The 20,007-nt window shown below is 44.4% G+C and overlaps 4 protein-coding genes across 6 annotated transcripts; 2 read left to right on the forward strand and 2 right to left on the reverse strand.

Moving 5' to 3' along the window:
* Nucleotides 1–227: 227 nt before the first annotated feature.
* On the reverse strand, nucleotides 228–8,094 carry LOC127600530 (lymphocyte activation gene 3 protein). Of its 3 annotated transcripts, none has more exons than XM_052065184.1 (8): nucleotides 7,950–8,094; nucleotides 3,880–3,994; nucleotides 2,927–3,147; nucleotides 1,601–1,855; nucleotides 1,189–1,488; nucleotides 861–1,115; nucleotides 634–749; nucleotides 228–522 (listed from the first exon to the last, which is right to left on the reverse strand). In XM_052065184.1, the coding sequence occupies exons 2-8, from the start codon at nucleotides 3,969–3,971 to the stop codon at nucleotides 421–423; spliced, it is 1,341 nt and encodes a 446-aa protein (XP_051921144.1). In that variant the 5' UTR covers nucleotides 3,972–3,994; nucleotides 7,950–8,094; the 3' UTR covers nucleotides 228–420. The 3 variants fall into 3 exon arrangements, with proteins under 3 accessions (XP_051921144.1, XP_051921143.1, XP_051921142.1); XM_052065183.1 differs by lacking the exon at nucleotides 7,950–8,094 and adding an exon at nucleotides 7,776–7,911; XM_052065182.1 differs by lacking the exon at nucleotides 7,950–8,094 and adding an exon at nucleotides 4,082–5,190.
* mrpl51 (mitochondrial ribosomal protein L51) lies at nucleotides 7,216–8,388 on the forward strand. The gene is made up of 4 exons (XM_052065383.1): nucleotides 7,216–7,379; nucleotides 7,559–7,654; nucleotides 7,823–7,930; nucleotides 8,025–8,388. Exons 2-4 carry the CDS (start codon nucleotides 7,564–7,566, stop codon nucleotides 8,219–8,221), a joined length of 396 nt encoding a protein of 131 aa, XP_051921343.1. The 5' UTR covers nucleotides 7,216–7,379; nucleotides 7,559–7,563; the 3' UTR covers nucleotides 8,222–8,388.
* A 972-nt stretch (nucleotides 8,389–9,360) lies between these two features.
* LOC127600664 (synaptobrevin-like) lies at nucleotides 9,361–11,959 on the forward strand. Its single transcript, XM_052065385.1, has 5 exons — nucleotides 9,361–9,648; nucleotides 10,472–10,607; nucleotides 10,707–10,865; nucleotides 10,936–10,987; nucleotides 11,742–11,959. Coding segments are annotated over exons 1-5 (366 nt in total). The 5' UTR covers nucleotides 9,361–9,646; the 3' UTR covers nucleotides 11,759–11,959.
* A 1,402-nt stretch (nucleotides 11,960–13,361) lies between these two features.
* On the reverse strand, nucleotides 13,362–19,768 carry tapbpl (TAP binding protein like). Its single transcript, XM_052065223.1, has 9 exons — nucleotides 19,386–19,768; nucleotides 19,134–19,192; nucleotides 18,171–18,368; nucleotides 17,810–18,079; nucleotides 17,102–17,302; nucleotides 16,850–17,017; nucleotides 16,606–16,709; nucleotides 14,983–15,208; nucleotides 13,362–14,899 (listed from the first exon to the last, which is right to left on the reverse strand). The coding sequence occupies exons 2-9, from the start codon at nucleotides 19,183–19,185 to the stop codon at nucleotides 14,832–14,834; spliced, it is 1,287 nt and encodes a 428-aa protein (XP_051921183.1). The 5' UTR covers nucleotides 19,186–19,192; nucleotides 19,386–19,768; the 3' UTR covers nucleotides 13,362–14,831.
* Nucleotides 19,769–20,007: the final 239 nt, after the last annotated feature.

Here is a 20,007-nt window from a genome sequence, read left to right on the forward strand (position 1 = left end):
TTTTTCGGCTCTAAAACGCCTTACTATACTATGTCGTTTTTTTTCCGCCTAAAAACGCCTTACTATACTATGTCGTTTTTTTTGGCCTAAAAACGCCTTACTATTATTATTACTACTGACTTTCCGCTTATTTATGTTGGTAATGTGAATCGCGCTTTTGCTGTTATTTGTGTAAATAGATTTTTAAAACGGATGTACTGCAGTATTTTTGTACTAGTACTCATTCGCAAAACAGTCAGATTTTTTTTTTTTTTTTTAAAGAAGACACGCACAGTCAAAGTGAAAAGCAACAGTTCTTGCCCTTCTCCTGAATTGCAAATGTTGCTGGACAGCGAGCGGGCAAGAATAATGCCCAAAAGTCTTTAAAAAAAACACACACAAGTGCTCCAGTGCTCGCTGTCGGTTTGCCAGTTTTGTGGCTCAGGTCCCTTTTATCGCTCGACTTGGGTCTCTTGCCTCGCTCTCCTTGGACCTCGCATGGAGAATCGACTCCAGCGTGGTGTACTGGAAAATTCTTTTTCTCTGCATGGGAAGAGAGCAAGAAGTTTAAAAAAAAAAAAATCACCTTGACATCCTGTCAGGTCCCTCTTCAAAATCTCAATTCTGGTCTACTATTATATTTTTGTTTCTTACCCTCTGGTGGTTCTTGTACATCCGAGCCAGAAGCAGGAGCAGAAGAAGCAGAAGAGCACTGACACCAAGCGCGACTGCGGTGCTGGGCGACACTCCCGCCGAGCCGCTTGCGTGATCTGCCATTTGAAGAAAAAAAAAATCGAATCAAATGTGACAGCTGAACTGCAACTCGTCACAAGGCATAAAAAAAAAAGAAAAAAAGATTTCAAGTCAATTCAACGTCTTACCCAATGGAGGCCCGATGCGTTGCGTTACGTTGCCCAGGAGTCCCCGCGCTCCGAAAAAGCGACACGCCCATTCGCCGGCGTCCCCGCGCGACACGTCGCTCACGCGAAGACTCTTCCCCTCCTGGACGGATTCCGCGCGGCGTTCGCCGCTGGCGTCGTGGGTCACGCGGACCCACCGGTAGCGGGTGACCTCGCTGGTGTCCGTCAGCTGACAGGTCAGCGTGAGCGTTTTCTTCCGGGTGACGCTGCGCTCAACTGCAAACACGCAACCGGGTGAGAGGCAGGATTGATTTGGAAAGACGACCGGAGAGACGTTGACGCGACTCACTCGTGGCTACAACCAGCTGCACTTTCCGAGACAGGCTGCGTCCTTCCACCACCCCGCCGCATCTGTACGTTCCCTCGTCCTCGAGGGCGGTCTCTTTTAAACGGGCCGAGTGGTCCCAAGCGGGCTGGGAAGCGGGCGGGGAAGAGGAGAAGGAAGCGGGCCTCCAGAGAGAGCCGGCTTGGAGTTTCTGCCAGGTGGGCTTCGAGGGGGTTGAGCCACGGGAGAAGACGCAGGGGAGGGTGGCTCCGGACCCCACGGCGGCGTAAACCTTGGTCGCGTCTCGGGACGGGTGGACTATTCCTGGGATGGGACGCCAACGTTTCAGTCAAAAACAGAATTTTTTTTTGCCGACCCACCCCAAGCCTCTTCTCCTGCGAGTCGCATAAAATTCCTCACGGGCTCCGCATCTCACCTCTCACGGTTAAAGGGGCCGAGGCTCGGCCTTGGGCGCCTCCGCTGGCCACCACGCACATCCACTCTCCCGCCAATCGCACGCTCGCCTTCTCCTGCAAGCTCCACCGAGGGGTCGGCGGGCTCCCCCCGCTAGAAGGCGCAAACGAGCCGTTGTTCAGTCGCCACTCCACTGTGGCACCTTGAGGCCTGGGGCTCACACTGCAGTTGATGGACACGTGGACCCCCGCCACCGGCGCCACCGGATAGAAAGACACTGCCAAAGAAAAATATTTTAAAAAAACATCTTTACTTGTATACTAGCGCTTTCACAACAGTCGCAGCGGTAACAAAGCGCTTCACATAAAACAAACTATAACGGAACACAAAACATGGAGAGTCACACCACTGTGGCAACTCTTCCTGCGTACGCCTTGTCGTTTGAAGCAACTCCAGATGAAAGAGGAGACAATCAAATTATCCTTTCACCGGTGGCTCGGCGACGTAATGCTCAAAACGCGCGCGACGTCCCACGCTTTGGCTACAAGCTAAATCTGAAAGTAAACAAGAAATTGCATCACTTCTCACGTCAATTTTAGATCCGCTCCAATTCCAAGCTGCGACTCTCAGTTCCAAATACGCCTCCACCATCCATACGTATTAACGCCAACATCTCCGCTACACAAAACGGGGGTCTGAAAAATGCCGCCCAGTACAGGCGCCCCCCCCCCCCCCCCAAAAAAAATCCCGCAGGCACCCCAGGGCTGTCAAGCGGCAACGGTCAAGGAGCGACGACAACCCTACCCCCCATCCCCTCCTCCCCTCATCAAAATCAGTACTGGTACAGGTGTGCTGTGCCAAGGAAGGCGCAAGCATCAAACACAGATTCTTCTCCTTCGTCGAATGTTGTAGCAAAAACACTTAAAACAGTCCACAACGGGTCCACACAAAGGACAACAAACACCATAGACAAGACAAAAGACAAGATCTTGTAGACGGCTGCCAACAAAGGCGCCATCTTGAAGTCGTGGAAGTGACGCCTTGTTCGAAAGACTGTACAGTATTATGGGGTCTCGTTGTTTTTTTTCTGAATGTATTGCCTCTTCTTTCAAATATTGGAGACTACGATTGTACACCTTGAAGTTTTTATGCCACATTTCTTATAATTGTGCTGATGTATTGATGGTACGACAAACACAAACATTTTTTTAAGATGTTCAAGATGAGATTTGTGATTTTGAGGTATGTTTTTAACATCTCTGTAAATTCAAGGTCAATTCTATGTTTTATTGTTCTATTTTTTTTTTGGCAATTGTAAGAAAATTATACAAACATGAAGGCCTGTTACCTTTGATGACTCTCAGCACGAGCCAGCGCGTGATCATTTGTCCACCGCTCTGAAACTTGCAAGCGTAGCGGCCGCCGTCCTCCTCGCGGACGTCGCTGATTCGCAGGCCGCAGTCGCCTCCCGGGAGCTGGCAGCGGGGGCAGCGCACACGCTGCTGACCTTTCTGCAGCCATCTCGAGCCCCAAAATTGCAAGCCGCTCCTCTCCTGCCTCCATACGGTGCTGCAGATCGGAAAATTATCACCCCTGGGGTGTTTGAAACGCCAAAATATTCCATCGAACCGGATCATCTCATTGAACGATGTCCGTTAGCTTAATGCTAACATATCATGAAAAATACCACAGAGGTGACTGCATGACTTCTAGTAAAACCCGTTACAGTGGTACTTCTATTTAAGAACGTCTCTTCATTTTCAAGTTACGAAACGCATCAACGGGAAAATATTGCCTCTTGTTACGGAAGAAATTTCGAGAAACGAAAGATAAAAATACACAGTGGTACTGGTAAATGTACTCCCAGCTCCGAGTTTCCTGAATGCAACCTACTTATAGCTGCTCTCTCATTGGCCATTACCTAGCATCTTCCTGGCCATTTACATGGAAACGCATCTCTACTTACAAAATTGTCTCGTTCAGAAATGTATTCCAGATCCAAACTAATTTCGTAAGTAGAGGTACCTCTGTATTATTTTTATGTCAGCTTTGCAGCAAATTTCAACTGGGAGTGGCTTGGAAAGAGCTTGAAGCCTCTTCGAGGAAGAAGTGTGTGTCGTGAAAGCGACGGCTCACACTACGCTTTTCCTCTACTGCCCCCTGCTGTCTAATTGTGTGCACATACATATTGTAAAAAATAGATAAGATAAGATAAGATAAGATATCCTTTATTCGTCATTTATTTACAGCGATTTCCAACAATCGCAAAAAAAAAAACCACACACAATTGAGTGGTCTTACCCTTGGTTATCCTTGGTCCAGGTGATGGCGATTGACGAAGAGGTGTTGCAGTCGCAGGGGAGAATAACTTGTGAGTTGGACTCAGCAAACATCTCCTGTAGCTCATGGCGAGCCTCTGCATGAAATGAGAGAAATCATAAGAAAAAGCAAAAAAAAAAATAATAAAATGAAGCTTCCTAACGGCAATTATTCAGAGCATTACCAGAGAAGGGGATCCGAATCAGAGCTAAGATCAAATACTCCAGAAGCATTTCTACTTGCGCCTGGTGAAATCGCGTGCTTAATGTGCGAGGTTTTTTTAAGTGTTGTCATCTGCTGAGGGCCTTAAAATAGGACCGGGGGAGGAGTTTTTGGTAGTTTGGAAAATATCAGACGCATAGCGGGAGACCCATTTCCTCCCACGGATTCTCTCACTCTCTACATTTACTGTCTTGCACACTGTTGTGTTGCAGATTTAAAAAAAAAACTAACTGAAAAAAAAACACTTCAAAGTTGTAAGTACAGTAATGCAAAATAAAGACATAAATACATAGATGAATGAACGAATTAATTAATCAATTACTTAACGAAATGAAACTGGATCAAACTTCTGCTGCTCTTTATATAGTTTTGTTTAATTTTTTTTTTAACCAAATCCGTGCACTTGTAATCATTTTTTGTCATTGCTATATTAAAAACCATAAAGCTAGCCTTTGCTCATACAATGTGTGAAATTAATTTATTCTTGAAAATGTAGTAAACAAAATCCCTCCAAACATAGAAATCTTAAAAATAGGATTCAACTTTTTAAGCGGACCTTATATTTCCCTTTTCTTTGTTATTTTGTCTATGTTTTCCATAATCAATTGAACATGGCTGTTATTTATTTTTTTGTGTGTGTGAGCGAGTGTTTGTTTGTTTTTTCTTGTGATGAATCACACTGGGTCTATTAAGCTCGCATGGCCACTGTTAGTGAAGAAATAAACATGAGTGTGAATAACAGATGGATTGTAAAAAAATGTGATAGGACCTTTCAAGTCATTCAGACTACATTACAATGACAATACTATAATCGTCACCATCAAAAATGCAATTGCAAAACAATGAGAGGATATTTAACCTGTGAGAAAGCATAATCAATAGAAATCAAATAGGTCAAGTATTGGACACAGTATTAGAAACTCTCCGTATTGGCTACACAACATTATAAATGCTTCGTACGGGACGGCACATAAAAACGCCATTTGAATGAAATGATTCCATTGAAAATCTTGGCCCCCCCCCAAAAAATAGTCTTCGCTGCGCTTTGTGCCAATCTTATTTTGTTTGCAATTACTTTCTGCAGACTCAAAAGAGGCTACAATTATTAGTCTCCCCGTGCGTCATGAAACCCGACTTGTTCACACCTCAGTGTCAGCGAACCCCAAAAACGCCTCACCTTCTCGCTGTGCTACGTCACTGTCGGTTCGACATCATCACCAGTAAAGCCCTGCACGAGGTTCATCTAAACAACAACTTCATGCAGAAACACAGAAACTGTGATTCACCCGCTCCGTTATCTGTCGTTTTCACACGCGGTGTCGGTTTCGGTCTCGAAGTAAGCCCTTTTGCATCCCAGTTTGCGGGTCGAAAATTTGTGCTTTGCGCCTCATTGATACAATACATGTGGAATAGCAAAACTGAGAATCGAACACCGACTCAATTGTCAAAAGAAAATAGAAGAAGAAAAAGAAGAAGAAGAACCACCAAGACGGTTCCCCAAAATGTTTCACTGGGCTCACGTCACCCGCCACGAGGACCCGTAGGACCCGTAGCGCTGTGCTTCCTCCACACGGGCAGCTAATTAGCGACAGCTTCGGCCGACTACTAGTGCACCGAAACACGTCGCAAAATCGCCCCCCAAAGTCAGTCATCGTCGCCTGCGTGGCACCAAATAACCTCCATTTCTGACAAGCATCATTTTCTGGAAGAGACGTCAAGAAAAGACAGAGAAGCCACACTAAATGCTAAGCTAGCTTAAAATTGATGTGGCTAGCGCGTTTGACACAGCAATTAATCGGTGATATTATTTTTGTTTTCCCAATCGAGACTTTGAAAAGAATGCCCAAGAAAGGAAGTCTTAAGACACTACGAGGCATTTACGCCGGTTTTAAGGGAAATCCTGATGTTTTGCAAGAGCCCCATTGATGACACAGCTGATCTTTGGTGCAGGCGCCGGTGTCCCTAATGTGGCTACTGTGAGTCATGTGCCGCTCTTTCCAAGGTGGTCTTTTCTCCGTGAGAGAGGAAACAGACCCTCACGTGGAAACCACAAAGCTTTTAACTTGAAGAAATTGCACAAGAGCGATATGCAAATGACGTCTGTCTCACCGCATGTTATTCAAAGTTGTTGACGATAGAAAATGTTCCGCTCACGACAGATACTGGCAAGAGAAGATGTCAAAGTTGTATGTGGTCAACTTGTACTGCAGCTGTGATACATTATTTGTTTGTTTGTTTCTCATTTTTTACATTTTATTTCATGTCCTTTTAGAGTTCATGTGCCTGAGATTTCCGGCCAACTCATCCACTGCTAATTCTATCACAAAGTCATTGGAAACTTGCGTTTAATAGTTTCAGCTTGTCTAATTTCCACACAAACATTGACACTCATCAGACTGCAGCGGAGACAAATTCAAATTATGCTGAGCTCGCTGCTTTGAAGATGACAAACTGTTCCATCCAGCACTTAACCACATTGAAACTGAAGGTTTCAAGCTTGCGCGTGCGTGTGTGCAATTCTTGTAATCTTCAATTTTCCAGCCATTAGCAAAGTGTCAGTGTCACTACAATCTACTAATCTTGTTGAATTAATGCAATTCAAATGAGGGAATATATATCTATATTTTTTTAATCTATATTCCAGCCTTGTTTTTTTCGTTTGCACTACACAGAGACAAAATAAGTGCTTGCACACACATTCACACTAATGGACAATTTAGTCTTAACTGAAGCTCGCAAGCATCTTTTTGTAATGTAGAAGGAAGCTGGCGTGGACGCACGCAAACACAGGTAGAACATGCAAACTCTACGCTAGAGATTCGAACCTTAGCACCTGCGGACTGTGAGGCAGATGTGCTAACCTCACAGTGCGTTGTGTCATGTGACAGTCTAAAAATCATTTAAAGGTATATTTTTCCAGTTATCGTATTGTAGTCAAGTCACAATATTCACAAAACTGTGGGGTTTTTTTTCTGTTGTTGTTGAGTTTATATTTTTGACAGCCCAAGAGTCTTGCCGATGCTAGTCCTTAATGTATTGCGCCGCGCGGACTACCGTAAAGCACCAGACATTTTGCTTCCCTTGAAAAAGTGCTTTACGGTAGTTCGTCCGGCGCAATGCATTGTGGGACAGTGCGTAAAGATGGCTGCCCCTTCGGTCATCACGTTTAAGTGTCAATAACGGAGCTTTTCAAGTGTCACTTCTTACCATGATTATAGTCTGAACGACAACATACTCAACTGGGGTGCAACTGAAAAAGGGTAAATGCTTCATTCAGTGTGACACGACGGTTCTTATTTCCCTAGGAAGAGCAAAAGTTTTTGTTGTGTGCTAGTTCCAGCTGCATGGAGGGCGAATCAATGTTAAAAAAATGGGCAAACGACAAGCACGTACGTGATATCCTCACGTCCCCATTCGATTATATATATATTTTTTGCAGAAGACATGTATGCTGTTGGGGAGTTACTTCGAGCAGGAGCAGCCTTCTTGCGGACGGCGGGAGCTCTGCGCGACCCAGCTCGAGCCTTCTCCAGTGGTAAGAACAGCACAGCGGCTCCTCGGTTTTCTCCGTTTTTGTATTGGTTTTATTTTGTTCTAAGTAAATAAAACAACCTGATCTTTCATTTCCCAATTGAGCTGAATCGTGCCACTCATACCGTGAAGTGCAAATCCAGACTTCGAAGTTCTCTTGCGCCACCTGCAGGTACGTGCTGCCACATCAGGATGAACGCTATCCCCAAGCCCAAAGTGGTGGACAGATGGGATGAGAAAAGGAGCATGTTCGGAGTATATGACAACATAGGAATCTTAGGTAACGATGTTAGACGAACCTGTTCTTGATAGAAAGTCCACTAGAGTTGGAAAGTATCCGTTGCTCCCCTCGATGACCGTGAGTGCCTCCGCAGGAGATTTCAAAGCTCACCCCAAAGACCTGATCATCGCCCCCTGCTGGCTGAAGGCGTTCAGGGGCAACGAACTGCAGCGTCTCACTAGAAAAAAGAGGATGGTGGGAGACCGAATGATGACTTTGGAAAAACTCAACCTGGAAAAGAGGATCCGCTTCCTCTACAGACGCTTCAACCGCACCGGCAAACATCGCTAACGCGTCACAATGGCGTCCCACAGAGTTGTGTAGTCAGTTGTTTTTGTAAGTCGTGTGGGTGTGTGTCTTGGATAGAAATTTATCAGAGCTTTTTCTATTCCTTGATGCTCTGTCTGTTGTTTTCATCTTTGCCATGGTTTTTTTCCGCTATGTTTTAAATTTATTTTCATTCGGTTACATAAACTTCACAATCACAACACTGATTTTCACATTTATTTTAAACTTGCCTGTAAAAGATTAAAAAAAGAATAAATAAGAACACCACGGTGTGTGGACTGTGCAAATGGGTCATGTTATTTTTTTGCCTTTAGTAGGAATTGTATATTGCTCAGTAAGTACTTTGCTATAAAGCCAGCTATTTACTTGGAAGAGTAATATCGCAAGATAAGTTTTCCCTCAATCAAAAATGACTCCCAATAACTGCAGTTACAGTACAGTCGCTGTGCAAGTCTTCTTCGCTCGTGTGCATGACAGAAGTATATTGCCCCCAGGTGGCCAAGTCGCGCACACCAGAAGGAACTGTTACGAATTGATCACGACGCACGAGCTGTTTCGTTACGTTCTATTTAATTGTTATTGGATTTTTTAAAAAATAGAGTATACATTAGAGTGATGTTTACCTTATTAAAAAATACTTTACAAAACTTTTTTTTTTGATATGTCTCTTCAATTGGTTTTTGACTCGTAACCTCGAATTGTCGTAAAGCGAAGACCCCTGAACAGTACGTACAAACGAATGCAAACATGTTTACATGGAAGTGGAATTTCATCCATCGGTGGAAAAAAAAAAGAGTTTGAGTCAATATTCCGTGCGCATTCACGCACTGCAGTGACGTCCACTTCCATCCCTTCACCGAGCTCGGCATCCAGAACTGCAAAGCGTGCAGGTGGAGGAGGGGCGGAGGGGGTGGGGGGTGAGCGGGGTAGTACCGCACTGTGACTCCCGAGTCCAAGTGAGGAAAGGTGGGAGAGGAACTCGACGCATTACTGCAGCAGCGGCAGCGGCAACGGCAGCAGCAGTCCCGCGCATCACGCTTCGTCTTGCACGCAGGCGCGGACAAGCGCCACCAAGAAAGAAGAAAACATTCGAAATCATCTTCGCCAGTTTCCGGAGTGGAAATTCCTCCATCGATTTTTTGCTTCTTTTTTTCCGGGGGGAGGAGCTGGATGCCGAGGAGCAGATCTCAGCATCACTTCTTCTATTTGCTGACTCGGCTGATTTTTTTTTTAAAGGGGGGGTTGCTGCACTGCGGCACTTTGATGCTTTTTTTTTTTGGACAAACTTCTTCTGTTTTTGGAGGGCTGTTTACTCCGTGTGACTCTTTACTTTCGTTGCTTTTTTGCTTCATCGTAAAGACTTCGGTAGCTGCCGGTACCTCCTCCACCTCCTCCTCCGCTGAGTCAGCACAAACAGCTGCATAGAACATGTGAGTGTTTATGCGGATTTGCAGTGAAGGAGTGTTTGTGGATGAGGTTGTGTCTATTTGTCTTTTTAAATAAAAAAAGCTGGTCTCGTTTGTTCATCTTTTTTTTTTTTTGCTGACGCCAATGATCTAAATGGCACGATGTGCTTGTTGAAGTCGCTTTGAGCATCCTAGTTCCACTAAATGTGCCGTTTAATTGAGTTAAATAATTAACAGTAAAAACAAAACAGTGGAATAACCTTAAGATACCCGTCCCAGCAAGAGGCACAACCCATATTTATCTCCAGATTAGTTTTTTTTTTGCCTAATTTCTTTTCATTTCGGCTTCGCGCTGCTCTTTGTATTTTGTTTGTTTTACGCTTGTATTTTTTTCTGTTTCTGTATCCTATCTTACATGTTTCTTGACCACATGTGTTGATCCTAATATCCGTGGCGTGAAGGGGTTGTAACACCCCAACGTTGATGCTTTTCGTTAGGCCGTCTATGGCGTTTTGTATTGCTAGCATGACGCTAAACTGACTTGTTAGCCAAAGTGAAGGCTTTGTGGTTGTTTTTAATACACATAGCTTTGATTGTTTTAGGTTTTGTTTGACAGAAAACTTCAACTGGGAGTGACATTAAATATCATGAAGAATTATTGACTCATCTGTTTAACTGCTGCTCACAATATTTCAACGATATTAAAAATGAAGAGAATGATCCATTTTGATAGAAATTTTCCCAAGAAGCATGAATCGTTCTGGATATCTTATCTTATCTTATGTCCTTATCTCAATTATTTCCTTTTCTCTTCCACAAGTTGATTTTTAACTCTGGTTCGTCTCAGGTCCGCCCCAGACGCCGCAGCACCCGGGGCTCCGGGAGCCCCCGGTGCAGACGGAGCCCCAGGAGGCGCGCCCCCCGCACCTCCCAACACCTCCAGCAACCGCAGGCTACAGCAGACGCAGGCCCAAGTTGAGGAGGTACACCCCCCCCCCCCCCCCCACACACACACACACACACAAACTGACTCCTGTGCTTCCAAAAGACTCACCAAATGCTTTTCCGACCCGGACCGCCAGGTGGTGGACATCATGAGGGTGAACGTGGACAAGGTTCTGGAAAGGGACCAAAAGCTCTCGGAACTGGATGACCGAGCGGACGCCCTCCAAGCCGGAGCGTCGCAGTTCGAAAGCTGCGCGGCCAAGCTCAAGAACAAGTACTGGTGGAAGAACTGCAAGGTGGGCACACACGCGAGCAGGTCCCTCGAGCAGGTCAAAGGTCACTGCTGATGTCTTCTTCTCCTTTCAGATGATGATCATGATGGGCATCATTGGCGTCATCGTGGTGGGAATAATATTCTGTGAGTACACACGAGGGTCTCCTCTGTCCCTGTAGCCCTGATAAACTGGAATGAGTGGGGGGAAAAAAATCACCAGAATGTAAGTTAAGACTTTAAAATCGTAAACAAGTAAGTAAACGAATAAATCAAACCTTTGTGTCCGCTCTGAAATGCTTTGGTTCGCCGGATGTGTGAAATCACGCCCTGCTCAAATGTCAAAGAAATTGCGAATTTTTGTCTATTACATCATGCAATACTTTTTAAAAATCTTGCCCCCGACAAAAACTACACAAATATTTTTTCAAAGCTAAAATACCAAAATGAATGACCACTCAAGTAAAATAAAACATTTCAGCCCACCCCTCAAAAAAAATGAATTACATAACCCTGGTTTCGGCAAAGCTAGCTAACTAACGACACGTAGCAGTGGTAAAAACGGGACAACTAATTTGAACGGAATATCTCACAATTTAAGTTTCCTATTAAGGGTCGACCGATAGTTTTGTAAATTCCCGTTTCATTCTGGATGAGCCACATTATTTTCTGCTAATTCTTACGAAGGAAGGTGTCCAACTTTGATAATTCCATTTTTTTGTTTGTTGTATGCGGTCACGAAAAGGTGTACATACCTTCGGTTGCGGCTGACGAGCCTATTCAAAGAATGGCTTTTATGTTTCCATCCACGTTTGTTATTTCTATGAGGGTTTGTGATCTACTGCGGAGGGGGGCCCATTAGACTAATGACTTCTCTCTCCTCTCTCTGCGTCATTGGCAGTGTACTTCTTCTACTGAGCGTCGCCTGTCACGAAGGATGAATATGGACTTGAGAATGCGGATGCGATGGATGAGAGGCAAGAGCGTCCAAAAAAAAAAAAAAAAAAAGCAATCTGCAATCCTCCCCTTTTCACCATCCTGTCTTCACACATCCTGGCAGCTTACACTTGTCTCTGCTGCTTTTTTTTTTTTTCTTCATCCCTTGCCTTGGTCGCCGTGCTCCTCACGCCTGTTTTCAGTTTAAACTCCGATTGGGTTCATCGCGGTTCATGTATTATTGAAGGAAGCGCAGCGGCACGAAGAAGGAAAAGAAAAGGAGAGAGAAAAAAACATTTGTGCAGAGTTAGCAATGCATACGGAAGCACGTTGTAGCATTTTATTCCGTGTCCTTTATATGCAGCTCAAGATGCACTCGTCCGCACTTGTACAACATGAGTAGTAAGGCGCGGTTGTTTTATGAGTCCAACTTATTTTCTTCCCTCATGTGCTTAATTGTCCTGGTATTTGGGGGACAAATTGCCTCCTGGTACGTGGACATTAAGATGCATGTCAAGGACACGGAATAAATTCTGTTGCCACCTTTAAATTGTTTCAGCTTTGCCAGATTGGAGGCAATAGTTTGTGATGGTAACAGTGCATCACGTGTTCCGTGCACCTTGATTTGTGGACAGAAGGTAGCAGCCGCAGGGAGACCATCTGCACGCTTGCGATCCTTTTGTACAGAAGAAGAGTGACAATTGTAATGGGTGAGGTCAAAGTTGAGCATTTGATCACAATTCTGCAGTTGTACTTAAAAAGGCATGCGTTCTCCGAGTTGTTTCACTCAGCAAAGTATTTTTTAATCCAACAAAAGGTCCTTTCATATATCTTTTTTTTTTCTTAAAATAAGTTACCGGTAATTAAATTAATCAATTGATTTTTTTCTCCAGATTAAAATAATTGGATCATTGATCTATTGTAAAATAATAAATGAAACAATATAAGTCAAGACATTTTTTTAAACATTACATGCACATTACTGTTAAAAGATTTGGGGGTCACAATCAAGACCAGAGCTCACCAAGAGGCCACATGGTGACTTCATGGGTACCCCTCAGGACTGCCCTAAAAATAGCCCAACAGTGACTTGCATCAATTTCTTGTCTTGCTACTCAAAAAAAATAATACAATTAATACATTTGGGAAATGAGATTTTTTTTATTTGTACAAAATCAAGTTCAGCATTGTAGCTCATAGCGTTCGTGGAGTCATGCTCGAAAATGTGTTATTTCAGAAGTGTAGATACAATTTTGAAATAATCAGTAACCCATATGAAATTCTATTAAAGTCTTAACGTGGCTGGGAAAAAAAACAGACAGAAATGAACTGAGTGACAACCAAATCTTTGCGTAGTAGTGTACGTTTTACTTTTTCTGAAAAATCATCGATATTTCAATCACCAGACAGTCTATTTTGAATAAAGTAGTTTTTTCTTGAAATGTTATACACGGTTAAATTACTAATATTTTACATGCGCATTTGGACTTGTTCCACCTCGTACGTGGGCGCAAAAGCTAGCCCACATCCTGATTTAGCTGCTCTGTCACTGTACGCGCTAGTGCAAAGTCTGCCAAAGGTGAGCTTCGTTTCCTATTTGCATGGCAAAAACGGTCACCGTAAAGGGTTTTTTTTTTGGTCCAAATAACGCTCTTTCGGTTGTCGTCGGCAGGCATTAAACATCATCCGATCCGCTAACTATTCACCAGTGCCAAACCGGGACGACTTTCAACTGTTAACGTCATGTAGCATAGACCACTAACAGGCATCTGACACGTTTGGCTCGGTCTTTCGGGATATTTTTTGTTGTTAAAATAGAGTGAAGATGCTCAGATTTTCTTCTAAGACTCGCGTGTGAGTGGATCACATTAAAAACAACAACGACATTCATTTCTGCACAGCTGCACTAACAATCAAATTATATTGAGAACCTGTATTATTTGTCAGTGTACACGTGCGATTTACATGAAAGGTGAAAATGTTTGCAAGAATAAGTGCATGCTCGTCGATTTTGCTGATGCTAATAAAAGAATCGAACAAAACTGTTCTCTGGACTGTGTTACGTTTTTTTTTTAAATCTAAGTATGAATGCCATCCATTTTTCCTTACTTTCCCCGTGGCTAGTATGTCGCTGTGTGGGGGACACTCCCAACCTACTCACCCATCGTTGAAAATGACCAAGTGAATTTGGTTTCGGACTAAAAGTATGTATTTTAAATCACAAAACAACCCGACAAAAATGATATTGTGAAAAAAAAACACGACTGGGACACACTCGCCCGTATAAAGTGGCTTGAATCGGCGTTAGCGTTTTATAAATAGCTTCAGCTAGCACGATGGCCGCTAGCATTAACAGATGACTTCCAGCAGCAGCGGGACCACGTAATACAGCAACACGGACAGGAACGCAAAGTGGCGCTTCAACGCATGATTATTATTTCTAATAGTAGGCGGACAACAGTATTGACTGTATTTTTATTATTTATTGCTATTATTTTATTATTATTTTACTCGGTTACAATTTTCTTTCCAGGTTATTTTTTTCTTCAAGGTAAATTTAAAGTTGAGTTTTGACACTGAATTTTCGTGTTTTTTTTTTTTAAATAAAGAGTTCAATATCAGTCAAAAATAATCTTGATAATTATTCCCCCCACCCCTAATTGCCCAGATAAGAAGCATATTTTTGAATGTGTGAGGAAGCTGGAGAACCTGAATAACACTCCCACCTAAAACCGGGGAGAACATACAAAAACTTAAGCCAAGATTCAAAAACTATCACAAAGAAAGGCAAAAAAGTGCACGGGTTTTCCCCATTCAAACCAATTTGAAAACCATTTTAGGTTGAAACAAATCCACAATTTATGTTGTAACATTCCACATTAGTAATCACCAGTGACATTCCAGGTTGGAGCGAATATCATTGATGATTGCTGACGGAACTGGTCTTCAATGAAATTATTGTTGCTCGAACAAAACCAGTCAACATAATGTCTTGTGTTTGTAGAAAATACAGCAAATAACCCGTTTGAATTCAGATTTAAATAAATCAGAGTTCCTATTTGATGACCTGGTAGAAGAACACCACAGTGATGCCCAAGAATGACAACACCCACCAGTAGCCATCTGTAGAAAGACAAACAATGTCGATCGCATCGTCATGATGCCTTACTTTGTTCAGGGTGCTCCTTTTATGACCGAGTCGGTACCTTCTTCCAGGTGTTCCACCAGCACACTGAGGGAAACAGGAACATCCAGAGCCACGTGGGACACCCTGCAGGTAATTCGGGTCCCGGGGACCACGTTGGGGGGCACGACGAGATGGGACGATAGCGAGTACGTGCCGTCGCCATGCGTCCGGTGGCTGGAAAGCGAGCCCTGATCGGCGAAGATGGCGGGCTCCTCGTCCGTCGGCGACTGTGACAGCCACTCCACCTGAAGGAGAACATAGCATGTCAAACGCTGATGCAGATGTTCGACAGAGGAGCCCTGACGTACTAATGTCCCAACTTATGATTTTCTTTTTTCGATGAAGTGCCAGTGCTTGTTCGATTTGTCACTTTTATGTTGCAAGCTAAACTAACTCACTTAAACTATAGTAAACACTGGAATAACACTTGAACATACCCTTAGTTTTTTTTTTTGCTCTCTATGTTACAGTCTCTCATTATATTCCCCCGTTGTTGTTTGCCCTGTTCGTGTTCCTACGCCATCTAGTGGTGGATATTAGTAGGAAGCAATTGTAAGGTAAAAGGGTGCCGCCCGATATAAATTAACATGTGCATTGGCCAAGAGGCACTCCGACAGACACCTACTTTGTGAGCTCTGCACAATGAAATGAAGATAATGCCAAAGAATCGCTAACTATCCATCCATTTTCTGATCCGCTTGTCTTCACATGTTGGAGCCAATCACATTTGCCTTTTGGGCAGTAGGCGGGGGAAACCCTGAACTGGTTGCCAGCCAACCGAAGCCAGAGACAACCAACCATTCGCATGTTTTTGGAATGTGGGGGGTGGGTGTGGGGGGGGGGGAACCGGAGTACCCGGAGAAAAGCCACGCAGGCCCGGGGCGAACATGCAAATGCCACACAGGAAGGCCGGAGCCCGAATCGAAGCCTGCATTTCTGCACCGTGAGGCGGGCTGGCTAACCTGTCAGTCGCCATGCCGCCCTAGTCGCCATTTAAAAAAAAAAAATGTAGTTGTGGTGATTTGGGGTGGGGGGGGCTTTAATGAATTAATGGCACTTATAAGGGGAAAATTAATGAGATTAAATTACGGTAAATTATTATTTTTAATTATTTTTATATATAATAATAATTATTAGGCGGCCCGGTAGTCCAGTGGTTAGCACGTTGGCTTCACAGTGCAGAGGTACCGGGTTCGATTCCGGCTCCGGCCTCCCTGTGTGGAGTTTGCATGTTCTCCCCGGGCCTGCGTGGGTTTTCTCCGGGTGCTCCGGTTTCCTCCCACATTCCAAAAACATGCGTGGCAGGCTGATTGGACGCTCTAAATTGTCCCTAGGTGTGAGTGCGGATGGGTGTTCGTTTCTGTGTGCCCTGCGATTGGCTGGCAACCGATTCAGGGTGTCCCCCGCCTACTGCCCAAAGACAGCTGGGATAGGCTCCAGCACCCACCGCGACCCTAGTGAGGATCAAGCGGCCTTGAAGATGAATGAATGAATGAATAATAATTATTAATACTAATAATTAATGTAAAAATATAAATAACATGAGAGTAAATTGAGCATGGTCACAGAACAAATTTAACCGGGAAGTCAAGGTACACCCCAAGCAGCACCCCCCCCCCCCCTCCCTGCTGCATTGACTCACCTGAACATCCAGAGGGTAGTATTGACTACAATGACATCTTAGTGTCTGTGGTGTATTTCCCTTTAAAATGAGCTTTTCCTCCGAGAATGAAACACTTGGTGCTTCTGCAAAGAAGAGCAAGCGGCATGTATGTACACACACAATTCGCACGAAGTGTACAAATCTCTGCGTCCATTCACACAACAGATGAATGTTGTCTGTCGATGCGGTCATGGAAGCGAGGTGACGTTTGGGTGAAACTCACGAACAACCTGAAGATTGACCACCTGCTGGCCATGGTAAGGTCCGATAGTGACGGAGCAGATGTAGGCGCCCTCATCTGTAACCTGAATGTTGTTCAGGGTCACAGAAGCGTTGCCCTCGCTCACAACCTGGGCGCCATCCATACTTGAGTCCTTGCTCCAGTGTCGCACTGGAAACGGAAAATACAGTCGCACCCTTCTCAACACTGCGCCATTCACTTCAGTCGACGGGGTGGACGGCGGGGCGCGCTTACCCGTTGCGCCTCCTTCCGGATCGTTCAGCCTCGTCGCCGTCGTGATGATGATCTGCCCTCGTCCCCGATGTTGTTGGCGCCACTCGATGTGCACTTCCTCATCGGGCGACATGTCCTGATGCCTGAAGCCGCAATTGAGGAGGCCGGCGCCTCTCACGGGTGCCGACAGAGACTTGACAGTGGAAAAGACCAGAAATAACACTGAGGAGACAGAACGCAAGACAGAGGGCAGAGATTTAAAACTAAACTCAAATTGCACCGAGCAGTTCACACTTTGGGTCAGCTTGGAGCGTATGCTACTCAATTAAGGTGAAGTTGGTGTATTGTTATTGGGTTCGGGTTTTGTGGTTGACTTCAATACTGCAGAGCATGTGGCGTAACTGGCAGGTTCGCTGGTAAATCCGGAGACGAGGAAAGGCCGGCGGATCTGCAAGGTGGAGTACTGCACCGCTGTAGGAGTGGTCTCGGCAGCGTTTTTATTCATTTTCAAGACACCACTCATTTTGGCCGATTTTTGTTCCCCTTTTTTGATGGATGTTATCGACCACACCAGGCAACGGAAACATCTTCCATCTTATAGTTATGAAATTTCAATTTCAAATAACATCCTGTTAGCTTTCTGGCCCCCAAAATCCGAGAACTCGAGAACCAAACTTTAAATGTTTGGTTTTTCCACAGTCAGACCCGCACACTTTAACTGTATCGTACCTTCAGTTAGCATCGTTCCAGTCTGGCTCAAAGGCAGGCCCAGTTCGTGATGCATCCGGCTCGTTTGGTCATCGGCTTGCGGCACGGCACGCAGGATTAACAAAGTGCCAAAAGCCCCGCCTTCCACTTCGATGGACACCAGGAAATGGTCCGATCCCGAACTTTCCTTCATGCCATGGGGAGCGAACCTGCTTATTTCACACATCACCTCCCGCTCGTTGCAATCGGCATGGAGCAGAATGTGAATGTCGGGAATCTTCAATGATGAAACTGCAACACATGGAGGAGGGACAGTCAAAGCCGGGATTCCGTTTATTTGGGGGTAAAAGGCGGGAGGATTGGGGGGGGGGGGGGAAGAAACCTTTGGACTCAAACAAGATGACGTGTGGATCCGGATTGGACGGCGGGACAAACGGAGTCAACGCTTCTAGGGATTCAAGGGAACCAACAAAGACTTCTCTCAAGATGAGGGTGGCAGGACTTCTGGCGAAGTTGTCGTGCGGTCCCGCCGAGTCTTCTATGAACTCGCAGGACAGAACCACATCTGCAACCCCAGATGCTGCACAACAGCGTTTTAGAACCGGAAACAGAAACGAAACCAGGGCTGTCACTCGAGCTTGGACTCGCACCAAAAATCTGCACTGGCTAATCGTACTGGGATTCGCTCCCGAATCATCTCGAATGGGTTACTCAATGTACCTTTGCCGAAAACCAAGTCATAGTCAATCAAAACGTTGAACCGAGTGCACTTGTATCGAGCTTTATCTTGATCATATGTTCATAAAACGTATCGCAGTGTACCCGACGACGACACATTGCCACAGAATGTCAACACGGAAAGGTGAAACTTTTTTTTAAGCAATTCTGATTCACTCACCATCCTTTTTGAAACCGAATCAGTCGTTGCTTTCCAAAGTAAAAGCCGATGTAAGCGATTCAGTCGTTGCTTTCCAAAGTAAAAGCCAAATGTTTGCAAATGTCTTATTTTGATTTAACGGTAAAGATAATCATTCTCATTTCATGGTGGACTAAAGAAATCAGAGCATAATTACTGGCGAGAGGCTTAAACCAGAGGATTCGTATCATTTTAAGACAAAGAATGAATATTTTATGATTAAAATAGTAGTCGATGAATTTGATCATCGATTAGCTGTGACTTTACTCCGGTTTGAGATATCCATACCACAATACAAAACGTAGCTTGGTTTGTTTTAGTTTTGTTTTTCTGTCACTCCGAAGGTGAACGTAACGTTACGGCTTGTATGTGTCGTTCTCATTTATTCCTGTTACCGACGTTCACACCAGTGACTGAGCAAGATCTTACCACACACGCAGGTCGTAAAGAATGCACACAAAAGGATTCGTGTCACCAGCATGGCTTCTCTTTTAGGAAATAGAAGCACAACAGAAAATGTGTTCATTTAAAAAAATAGCTATAACTGTACACTGTATATAAATACTTTCGATTCGAACAAAACTCGTTACGTTCAGGCAGACAAACACACGAGAGTTTTTTAAGTAACTCTTGAGGTCATACGACAAGATATTGTGGTAGAGCACAGTAAAAACGACGAACCTACAACGGGATTGGAATACTTGTGCTCTTGTGACGGTTCCCGTCTCGCTCGTGTTGGCGTACGCGCAAAACAAGTGCGTCAAGAGGGAAAGTGAAAGTCGAAGGCTCGTCGTCGAGAAGTCGCTGTGGAAAACAAGATACTCCTATTGTAAAAAAAATCTCTCCCGGTTCTGAAAGTGAAAGGAAAATACTTGAGATTAATTCCAGCAAAACAAGAAGTAGAATGTGTCCAAATTTGAGTCACGGCTCATATGCAAAGTGCCTAATTCTAAGTCGACTTTCTAAAAGCACTGTGCTTCTTTACATTCGCTCATATTATGTTACCGTACAACAGCGACATTTTATTTCTTAAAACCACGACCCACGGGGGTGGCAGCTGAAGAAGATTAACGGCATTTGAGGTGGTTTTAGCCACAAACGTTGAATTGGCTTCCGAGTTTGGTCACAGAATACAATGAAATCGAACGTGAAGCCTCTGCTGTATACTCATGAGGCTCTTGTCTAATTGTACTCCTAAATGCACTTGGTGTGAAATGTGGGCCGGTTCGGTTCAACGCAGCCATTTTTTAAAATTTCATTAAAATGGCGAAAAAGAGCTTTTTGTAAAAGCATGCATTTCAAG

This window comes from Hippocampus zosterae, chromosome 5, assembly GCF_025434085.1.
Source record: "Hippocampus zosterae strain Florida chromosome 5, ASM2543408v3, whole genome shotgun sequence".
Classification (NCBI taxonomy): Eukaryota; Metazoa; Chordata; class Actinopteri; order Syngnathiformes; family Syngnathidae; genus Hippocampus; species Hippocampus zosterae.